We start from the raw sequence: 8,936 nt of genomic DNA, 5'->3' as shown, positions 1-8,936 counted from the left end.
AAATATGACAAACATTATTTCACCTACACTGTAAAATGACTTTACATGTAAACTTCAAAAATCACATGCTGTACATTAAATTTTTAGATTCAAAAATATCCCTGTTTTCCTAATAATGTAAACAGTAAAATTGAGGGTTTCAGTTCAAGGGATAATTCATAACAAAATACCACTGTTTAACCAATGGTGAAACAGAAACATCTTAGAATTCAGATTTGCCATCGTTAACAAAGAGAATTCAGAGTTCTAATGCTTCGCTCACCTTCCCACAGTAGGAGATGTAGATAACATTGCCCAAAACTATGCACTTTTCAGGTAAGCTTTATTTTTATTTTGTAGCATTAATTCCTATATTGCAACATAAGAGTGTAACAGTGAAGAAGCTCCAGGCAAGAAAAGAGAATTAAGCAGTTTTCCTGGACATACTTACTGAGGTGAGAATGTACAGACAAGAGTCACTAGGGGCATCAGCTTCTTGCTGGAGGAGGGGCATTCGTCCCCGGACGCTGGGGTCCCAACACTGTGATGCGGACAGAACCCCGAACCGGGGCATGCTGGAGATGCCAGCACTCCTCTGTGTGCAGTGCCGGGGGCTCGGGGTACAACTATTAAGGAGTGTCCGCGTGCGGGGTAGAAATGTAACATTCGCAGTAAGTCTTTTTCTTTTAATCACCATCATTATTATCATCATTATTATTATCTTCATTATTATTATGAATACTATCACATCTTTCGACTCCAGAAAATAAACTGATCCACAGTTTATTGCGTGACGCCAACATGGTTGGTCTGACATGCATTTCCTTCACCCCCTCCCCCCGCATGTGCTCATCCATCCGTCCATCCATCCACAGCAGGAATCAGAGGCTTGTTGCCCAAATGCACTCTGACTGAAGCTGATCGGCTTTCATTAATTAATTTTTAATACACACGCATACGCGCGTGCGCACGCACGCACAGACACACACACGTGCGCGGCACACACACACGTGTCAGAAATAGCTAGAACGATGCTGGGAAATATCAGGTAGCTGTTAAAGCGAGTAGCCTCCAAATCAGTCATCTTGGCCTGAAGATGTAAACGAGGAGGTGTGCTTCACTGAGTTTGGTTTTCATGTTTCCTACACCGAAGCCACCTCTCTCTCCTTCCCGGGCTCATGTCCGTCCAAGGCCATGTGGGAGGTTACGTCAAGATGTGGCCAATAAAGTCCAAAAAGCGCTTTGAATACTGTTCTGGGTTCACGGTCGAGATCTCTGCACCAGCCTAGGCAGATGTCAAGGAGAAGAATATCGATTCAATTACTACTTAGTATCTGTAGCAATTTCCAATTGCAGCTAAATACAAAGCTGATCATTTTTCAATCTCTGCCTCTGTTCTTAAAGCATAAAATATTTTGGACATTGTGTCTGAATAATCAAGGTTCTCAGGAATCTCTGTGAAGATGAGGCAAAGACTCAGAGTAATGACAGATGCTGTGATCACACTGTGACTGCAGCAACTTAAAAAAAGTGACCTAGCCATGTTTGGGATGTTCCTATCGCACAGTGGACTCTGTGTGGCCTACGTTCAGAAGCCATGCCAAACAACATTTCTGTTTTTCAGGAGAGCACATTGGAGATACCCTAATAGCAACATTTGGCTAAAGGAAAATCCCAGTGACAATGACATAGGATGGTGTTTCTTCTTCAGGATCCAGGCAAGTGGTTGAGTGCTCTAGAGAGGGGTGAGGGCAGCGGCAGTAGGGCCCGTGTCAGCTGGCACAACGGCCAGGTGAGAGACACATCAGGCTGCTGACGGCACCTCCCCCAGAGGGCCAGGGGCCGGATTCACTCAGCACGGGCACAGGGGTGCCACTGTTCCCCTGCACAGAGACCTGCTTGGAGCAAGGAGGGGGTGCTCAGTGGGGGATTTCCTATTACAAGAGGCAGCACTGGCGACCAGACTCAAGGTATATAGTTACTGCCGGTTTCCTGAGCTGCCAAGGCCAAGACCAGTTTTACTAAGTCACCAGGTGTTATTTTTAGACCCAGACTCACCGGGGAACCTGTGATTTCCAAGCTTGGCCGGGGCCCCTGGGATCTTCACGGAGGAGCCCAGGCCTTGAAGGCAGAGAAGAGGTGCCAGTGGCAGCTCAACACAACATCCTTTGCTAAGTGGAATGTGTGGCTCCTGCAGAAAGCCCAGTTTTAGGCCATGTGGCATGTGTTGGAGCTGAGCTGGTGTCTGATGGTGGAGACGAATGAGGAGCCATACTCCGGCCAACGTGTAGTTGCACGTGGTGTGTGGCATTTTGGGGCACTTAGGGCAGGGACAGCACAGAGTGCCTCCCTCCAGTTGGCTTGTTGGCCTCACACATCCTCTGCAAACCCTATTGGCAAGGTGGCGGGTCCCCTTCACCAGCTAGGGCCCACAAGCTCCAAAGTGTTTTCTCAAGGTTACACGACCAGGAGAGCTAACGTAAGGATCATGGGGATTTGGACCCAGTTCTGTCCTTCCTGTATACCCACGGTTCTTAATCAGAGGGGAGCATCAGAATTACTACAGAGCCTTTTAGAGAACCATTCCCACCTACCACCCCCCCACTCCTGCCTCTGGAACTGGACTCGGATCAGGGAAAGGGGATGTGCATCGGGCATGCACACATTTTAACAAATGCGACTCTGAAGGTTGCGACGCCAGCGGCTGGGTGAGAGCTAGTGGTGCCCTCCTCTCTTACTCATACAGGATTTCCAACACTTGTTGTGGATTGCCTGAGGTGTTAGTCCCTGCATTGCACACAGTAGGAATACCATAAATAGTGGCTGCTGATGTAACTGTGTCTTTGGAAAATTGAATATGGTTTTAGGCTGGTTCCTTCCCTTGCTGGGAGGACAGCATGTTTGATTTTAAAAATACAGAAAAGGGGTCTCGAATAGAGGTTGAGGTTCCAGTGTGTCTTGCTTGGTTGTACACACTACTGAGGAGGTACCTCTCCTTCCAGTGTGAACAAGGCAAGGTCCAGGTTCATCTCTATGGGATGGGGTCTCTGGCTTTTTTAGCAACACCTGGAAAGCCAAAACAAGTCTCTACGATACAAGCATAATGGATATTCACAACTGGTGAAGTTCAGCCAGGCAGGTGGGATCTGCTGGTAGGGGAGGGGGATGGGACTAGCATGGAATGGGGGGCTGGGCTTGGTTCTGGGGAGCAGTCCCATTTCTACCACCTTCTAGACCTGGGCTTTCTCCCTCAGTTTTTTTCAACTGATAAACAGGGATACACTAGTACCCTTCACAGGCTTGTCATGGGCAATTCAACAAGTCAACATGTGCCTAGAATAGTGATAATTTAGAACAAGCACAATAAAGGTGAAGAATTCATGTTATTAAACTTAGATCTTGCACCCAAAAGATTTCTATAATAGAAAAAATACAATTCACTGCACAAAAAAATAATACTGCATATTCGGGAAGTGTCTGAAGCATAGGATTGCGCTTCAGTTCTGATCATGTCAGTTTTGAGAATTCATGTTAAAACACTTAGCTGTCTTTGCTTTTATCTTTGAAGCATTTTCCTAACAGAAACGAATTTGTACAATATTCTAGAGACGCATGTGTCTGTCAGTAGTATCCCCAGTGTGTCGAAAGACGACTAGCTGCTGAGTTTAAGCGACTTGCTCAAAGTTTAGGGAGGGCTACATTAGCTGTTGGCATTTGCTGACTCTATATTTCACACTCCAAACTCGACCCCCCAAGCGAACAAGAACCACTGAGGGCCTCTGGACAGCTTGGTGGCAAGAAGACAACCAGAGCTGGTCCCCGCACCACAGACAGCATCAGGGGCCCAGAAGCAGAGAAGGAAACAGAGTGGAGATACTTACGCCATGCTTAACAGTTTTTGCCGCGTGGGCTGCTTTCTTTTTTGCATCATAATGAGTCAAAATGTCAATAATGGCCATAAAGTACACCTCTTTCCTGGGAGAGTCTGTAAAGGGATGAGAGCAGTGAATGTGGGACAAATGCCACCCCCTGGAGAAGCGTGCCCTGGAGGGTGCAGGGTTCAGGACAGGGATTGGAAGAGTCTGAAAACAAAGGCCCTGTACACTGAAGTTCAAACACATTCTAAGAAAAAAAAACAACAACACATTTTTTATGCCCTCCTTTGTGTTTATGGGATGAGGAGAGAAGCAAAATGGGTGAGGGGGGTTGGGGGATACAAGGCTTCCAGTTACAGAATGAGTAAGTCACAGGAGGAAAAAGGCACAGCATAAGGAATGTAGGCAGGGATGTGGCAACAGTGCTGTGGACAGATGGTAGCCACACTTGTGGTGAGCACAGCATCACATATAAACTTGTCTAGTCAGTATGTTCTACACCTGAAACTAATGTAACTGTGTGTCAGCTAGCCTCGAATAAAAAAAAAGTGATTAAAAATAAAATAGTAATTTGTGAAAAAAAGTCCACATAACTCCTGTGTATCCCTGTTAAATAGCTTAATTCTCTGTTCTGAGTTCTCTCTCCATTTAAAAGGAAAAAAAAAAAAAGTATAACCCCAGAATACTACCAGTAAAGGTCCAAGGGCAAGATTCTTTTCATTTTTTTGTTAATGTGCATTTTCCTTAATGATTATGTATTGCTTTGGTGTAAAGAAAAATGCTATTCTTAAAATACAACAAGTAGAGGTAATTATGGTCCTTCATCCCTTTCTCCCATTACAGTTTCATTGTGCTTTGCAGATACTGCCTTCTTTACAAACTGAAGGTATGTGGCCACCTTGCATCAAGCAAGTCTGTCAGCACCATTTTTCCAACAGCGTTTGCTCACTTTGTGTCTCTCACATTCTGGCAATGTTTTCAACTTTTTCATTATTATATTTTTATGGTGATCTGTGATCAGTGATTACAACTCACTGAAAGTTCAGATGGTGGGCAGCCCGCGTGGCTCAGCGGTTTAGCGCCGCCTTCAGCCCAGGGTGTGATCCTGGAGACCCCGGATCGAGTCCCACATCGGGCTCCCTGCATGGAGTCTGCTTCTCTCTGCCTGTGTCTCTGCCTCTCTCTCTCTGTCTCTCATGAATAAGTAAATAAAATCTTAAAAAAAAAAAAAGTTCAGATGGTTAGTATATTTCAGCAATAAAGTATTTTTAAAATAAGATATGTGTATTTTTTTAATTGTTTAAGACATAATGCTATTGCACGCTTAATAGACTATATAGTATAGTGTACACATAAATTTTTTATGTACTGGAAACCAAAAAATTCATTCCACTTGCTTTACTGTGATAGTCCAGAAGTGAACCCACAGTATCTTTGAGGCATGCTTGTACATATGACCCTTCATAATTCTCATTGAGTCTAGCATCAGAACTGGACAAAGACATGTAGCATCTATAAGATCGGTCTTCTATGTACTTCCAAAACTATAATGCTGCTTTAACTATAAACAATAAGATAAGTACATTAGACTATATCTAAATTTCTGTGTTGAAAATTTTGGTGAGCAAAATAAAAAACACAACTCAAACTCACTTGGATGATATGGTACATGAGATTTTTTTTTAAACAATGATGACCTACCATTTTTATTACTCAAAAACCAAAAGGCCTGAATTTATCATCTCTCTAAATTATTTTGGTTTTCTCATGTATAAGTAGTTAAGGATGTAGAAGGCAATCCTCCTTGAAATAGTTATACAGATTTTGAGGATTAAGATTAGCTCACTCTAAAGAGAGCCACAGACCCTTTAATGCGGGTGGGGCAGGGGGTGCAGCTCAGCAGAGCACGGACACAACAGCAAATCAGACATTCTCATCCCACTCTCTGGGCTGCTCTGCTGCGGCGCTCCTGAAAAAGGAAAGGGCTGGTAGTGATGAAACACCCACCCTTGCAGGGTATCCGAGTGAGGTTCAGAGGGGCCACATACTAGAGCCACAAAAGAGATGGCTAAGAAAAATTTTTTTAACATTTCTTCTGGGTGGCTTAGTGGTTGAATGTCTGCCTTTGGCTCAGGTTGTGACCGGGGAGGTCCTGGGACTGAGTCCCGCACTGGGCTCCCTGCAGGGAGCCTGCTTCTCCCTCTGCGTATGTCTCCGTCTCTCTCTGTCATGAATAAATAAATAAAATCTTTTTTAAAAGTTTTTCTTCTATATGTTACCTACATTTACGTTAGTGTGTGCACATGTGTGTTGTATATATAAAATAGTTTGTGGCTTTGCTCTACTCCCTCAACATCACCAAATTCAAGGACCTTATGACATTATGTTCTAAGACCAGAGATTACAGTTACTTTTAACACACCCTTGCCCCTGAATCAATTATTGAGGCTCTGGAGAATAATCTCAGAGGCCAGCACACTTTGAACTGGGATTACAATTACTGGCAGTAAACTGCAAAAAATCAAACCATTTCACAGATAAAAAGAGTTGATGATAACTGTGCTTACTTTCATGGCATTTAATTCCATAAACGTCAATGTTCGGATCAAACTCCCCAGGAGCCAAGGGCGGGGAGCTGTTCAGCGTGTTCCCGGGACTGTCTGGAGGGGTCCCGACGGGGTGAGTGCCATCGCTCTCACCCTCCTCTTCCCCATCATTCTCTTCACACTCCACCTCTTCCTGTTCAGCTCTCTCCACATCGTGGATTCCCACCAGTAGGCTGTAGTCCATGAGCTTTAACTGGGCAAGAAACTGGGGATGGGAGGCAACAGGGTCAGCTAGGCCTTAACACCTCAGATTTGAAGAGGACAAGCTCAGGGAAATGCATGGGGCACACTGCAAGTGAAGGCAGCAGAGACGAGGTGAGGGTCTCCCCAAGAGGTGGCCAGCCGCGGGGGGGCCTCCCTTATGAGGCTCTCTCAGTTCCGGGCTGCTCTCTGGCCAAACATGTAGCCCCCCACTTCAGGCTGGCCGTGTACTAGTATTATTTTCCCTGAAACGCAAAGCTGGACGCTGAGAGGCATACATTGATCACATAGAGCTTGGATTACACCAGAGAGCAGAGAGCATGACTGGCAAGAAGGAGGGAGGAAAGCTGTTCTCCCAACAATTAAGACTGGCTGATGGGAAAAACCAAGGACCTCCCAAGTAGCTTCCAGCAGAGTCTCTTGTGAAAGCACTTTGAAATTCAGCACACTGGGCAGAGAGGAGATTATTATGCTGTCCATCACAAATAAGTAAAAGCCCAAATGTCCCAATCAACCAGCAAATGCCTGTGTCAACGCTTTGGTGAATAACGAAGTCCTGTCCTGCTCCACTTTCCTGAGGATGGAAGCGGGAGGACCAGAGACTCTGAAGGTGGTTCGCTTCTCAGGATTCCCCCTCCTCCTTCCCCGGCTCCACCTCGGTGAGACCCAGCTCTTCGGGTTAGCCTACTCCTGCCTGCCGGGTTCTGCTTGGATTCTCAGGTCAGGACTCTTCTTAGAGATACCCAGACACCTGATCTGAAGCAATCGCTCATTTCAATTTATTGATCGATAGATTTATCTAGTTAAAGCGTGGCTGGTGTTAGGGAGGACACAACGTGGCAGGCCATCTGCTGGCTAAAGCTAAAGCACTCCCTGCTCCCCAGCGGCTGGCTCGGCCCGGCCCGGCCCGGCCCGGCCCGGGACTGCTCTGACCCTGGGCTCGTGGCCCAGGAAGACGTGTGACCCCGACTCTTGGAGGACTTGGTGCCACCCTCGCTCAAGGATGCGGAGCAGCTGGTGGGCCTTGGGTGACTCGGGCTGAATTGAGGAAATGGCAAGCATATGAAACCATAGGTCTTGACGTTCTGGCTGAAAATGAGGTGAAATCAATTTGTGGAGACCCGTGGAGTCATTATTTTCTCCAGAGCCTGTTAGGAAGCAGCTAGGTTTCTGAGCTGAGAGGGCCGGGCTCCCTTAAAGACAAGGAGAGGACCTGCCCCCGCTGCTCCCTGAGGCCTTCAGCTCCTCACTGGACCAGGCCTCCTCTTGCCTGCTCTCCTCCTCCTCAGTCCCCATTTCCTTGTCTGCCCACCATCAGTCCCCCAGGGGCCAGACTGACTCCTCATTTAAGCCCAGGGGGGAAAAAAAATCACGCAAACCTTTGTTTAGATATGTAAGCAAGGTAGGAGAAAGCTCATACTTAGAAAGAAATTGATGCATGCAAACCCTTTCACAAAAAAGAGTGCTGAGTGGCCAACAGGCACACAGAGATGCTCAACATCACCCATTGTCAGAGAAGGGCCGATCAAAACCACAATGAGATGTCACCCACACCTGTCAGGATGGCTAGTATCAGGAAGACAAGATAACAAGTGTTTGTGAGGATGTGGAGAAGAGAGAACCTCCTGCGCCGTCAGTGGGAATGCAAATTGGGGCAGCCCCTGTAGAGAACAGTATGGAGGGTTCTCAAGGAATTAAAAATACAGCTGCCCTATGATCCATCTGGCAATCTCAGTCCTGGTATGTAGCCAGAGGAAACAAAATCATCATCGTGAAGAGACCTCTATATCCCCCTGTGCACTGCAGCATGATTCATCATAGCCAAGGCAGGGAAACAAGCTAAGTGTCTGTCAATGGATCAAGAAAATGTGTACACACACACACACACACACACACACACACACAGTGGAATGTTAAGCCTTAAAAAAGAAATGCTGTCATTTTGACAACATGGATGAACCTGGAGGGTGTTATGCTAAGTGAAATAAGCCAGACAAGGAAAGATATATACTGTGTGATCTCACGTGTGTGTGTGATTTGAACTCAGTGGCTGCCAAGGGCTGAGGGGGGTGGGAAAAATAGGGTGGTAAAAGGGTACGAGCCTATAGCTATCAGATGAAGGACCTAATACATAACATGGTGACTATAGTTGGTAACGCTGTATTGGATAATTGAAACTTGCTAAGAGAGTAGAACTGAAATGTTCTCACCAGAAGAAAAACAAAAAAGGTAAATATGTGAGGTGATGGTTGTGTTCATAACTTGAGGGGGAAAT

The 8,936-nt window shown here is 46.0% G+C and overlaps 1 protein-coding gene across 1 annotated transcript in view; it reads right to left on the bottom strand.

The window, feature by feature from the left end:
* Positions 1-305: 305 nt before the first annotated feature.
* The window catches only part of PIP4K2A (phosphatidylinositol-5-phosphate 4-kinase type 2 alpha), a 177,317-nt gene continuing 168,686 nt past the window's right edge, over positions 306-8,936 (bottom strand). The window contains exons 8-10 of the mRNA XM_055332768.1: positions 6,422-6,665; positions 3,861-3,964; positions 306-1,264 (exon numbers count right to left, since the gene is read on the bottom strand). Coding sequence (XP_055188743.1) covers positions 1,184-1,264; positions 3,861-3,964; positions 6,422-6,665 — 429 coding nt within the window. The 3' untranslated portion in view covers positions 306-1,183. The remainder of the gene's footprint in view (positions 1,265-3,860; positions 3,965-6,421; positions 6,666-8,936) is intronic.

This window comes from Nyctereutes procyonoides, unplaced genomic scaffold (genome assembly GCF_905146905.1).
Source record: "Nyctereutes procyonoides isolate TBG_1078 unplaced genomic scaffold, NYPRO_anot_genome, whole genome shotgun sequence".
In the NCBI taxonomy this organism is placed as follows: domain Eukaryota; kingdom Metazoa; phylum Chordata; class Mammalia; order Carnivora; family Canidae; genus Nyctereutes; species Nyctereutes procyonoides.
Note: the sequence above shows the minus strand (reverse complement) of the source record. Positions and strands in the feature narration are given on the sequence as shown.